Source organism: Pyrus communis, chromosome 11, assembly GCF_963583255.1.
Source record: "Pyrus communis chromosome 11, drPyrComm1.1, whole genome shotgun sequence".
NCBI lineage: Eukaryota > Viridiplantae > Streptophyta > Magnoliopsida > Rosales > Rosaceae > Pyrus > Pyrus communis.
Genome location: NC_084813.1, coordinates 12,009,560 through 12,010,833, shown reverse-complemented (window position 1 = coordinate 12,010,833; position 1,274 = coordinate 12,009,560). Strand labels below are relative to the sequence as shown.

The 1,274-nt window shown below is 37.8% G+C and overlaps 1 protein-coding gene across 1 annotated transcript; it reads right to left on the bottom strand.

The window, feature by feature from the left end:
* Window positions 1–205: 205 nt before the first annotated feature.
* LOC137709016 (uncharacterized) lies at window positions 206–778 on the bottom strand. Its single transcript, XM_068448161.1, has one exon. It carries the CDS (start codon window positions 776–778, stop codon window positions 206–208), a length of 573 nt encoding a protein of 190 aa, XP_068304262.1.
* Window positions 779–1,274: the final 496 nt, after the last annotated feature.

Here is a 1,274-nt window from a genome sequence, read left to right as displayed (position 1 = left end):
CTAGTGTCCTGCTCCCTATTAGTCCCTGCAATGAATTGCAGATATGTTGACTAGGGCCTAAATCAAATATCTAAGAATTGGAGCTTACTGTAAAAGCACTCTCTATGATAGAAATAGTCCCTTCAAAAGTTTGTGTCATAAGGCTCGCAATGCACACCATGTATTTCTTCTTCCAACGTTCATCATTTCCACAATGAAAACGTGTTCATTTGGATTTTCTTGCCTTCTTCTTATGCAACCTTTTCCTTATGATCACATTCTCACTTCCACTATCCCTTTTGAAACTTTTTTCAAACTCACAGCATATGTCAATCATCTCGGTAAGAGTATGATCGAATCTATTCACTTTATAGTTTACTATAAACTTATTGAAATCATCTGAGAGAGATGCAAGGAAAAAATCTTGGGCCATTTTCCCATCGATGGAAGTTCCTAAACTCTCAAGATCTTGAAAGATCTTTTCCATCTTTTGTCCATGTTTCTGAACCGATGTCCCTTTTGCCATTTTGGCATTCAATAGACTACAAACATTTGCGAATCGTACATTACTAGTCTCAATGTCATGCATCTTATGCAAACTATCAACCATGGCACAAGAACTCTCCATGTGCTTATGTTGCTTCTTAAGCACCTTACGAAGTGAAGTGAGGATTAAGCATTTGGCTTGTAAGTCATCTTCATAGTGTCTTGCATAATTTTGACATTCCTCCTTTGAAGCTAGTTTCATAGGAGGTACAGGAGGAGGGGATTGCTTGAGCACATATGATATGTCATTCATCTTTGAGACATCCTCAATGTGGTGTTACCAAGCAAGGAAATGTTGGCCCCTAAGGCCCTTTTTGTCAAGTACAATGGTAGGTGTAATTTTAGGCATGTTGTTAACTACATAACATAACAGAAAGCGTATTAGATTGTTGATTTTAAAACTACTTGATTGGGTCTTAAATCAAATAGTATCACCCATGATTTTTGGCAAGTTCCACATCCCTCTAAATGGAATCCGAGAGTTATGTTAAAATCTTAGTGGGCTGGCAATAATAATGCTGAGAGGATAACTCTTAGCCATGTACAACTTTTGTAATTACCCATCTGTTTTGGCCTCTAGAGAATGATTGCCTCATAATTATATCATGTTGGAGTCATTGCACTTAGTTAAGTCATTCCCACCATGCTAGTTTGTGTAGGGGTTCAAGCACAACCTCAGAATTATATCATGTTGTTCAGACTCGTTGCCTACACTCACTTCATCATATGTGTTTATAAACTCCTCGTGG

Excerpts from the sequence above, each read along its gene's own strand:
- LOC137709016 (XM_068448161.1), bottom strand. The coding sequence starts at position 778 with ATGAATGACATATCATATGTGCTCAAGCAATCCCCTCCTCCTGTACCT.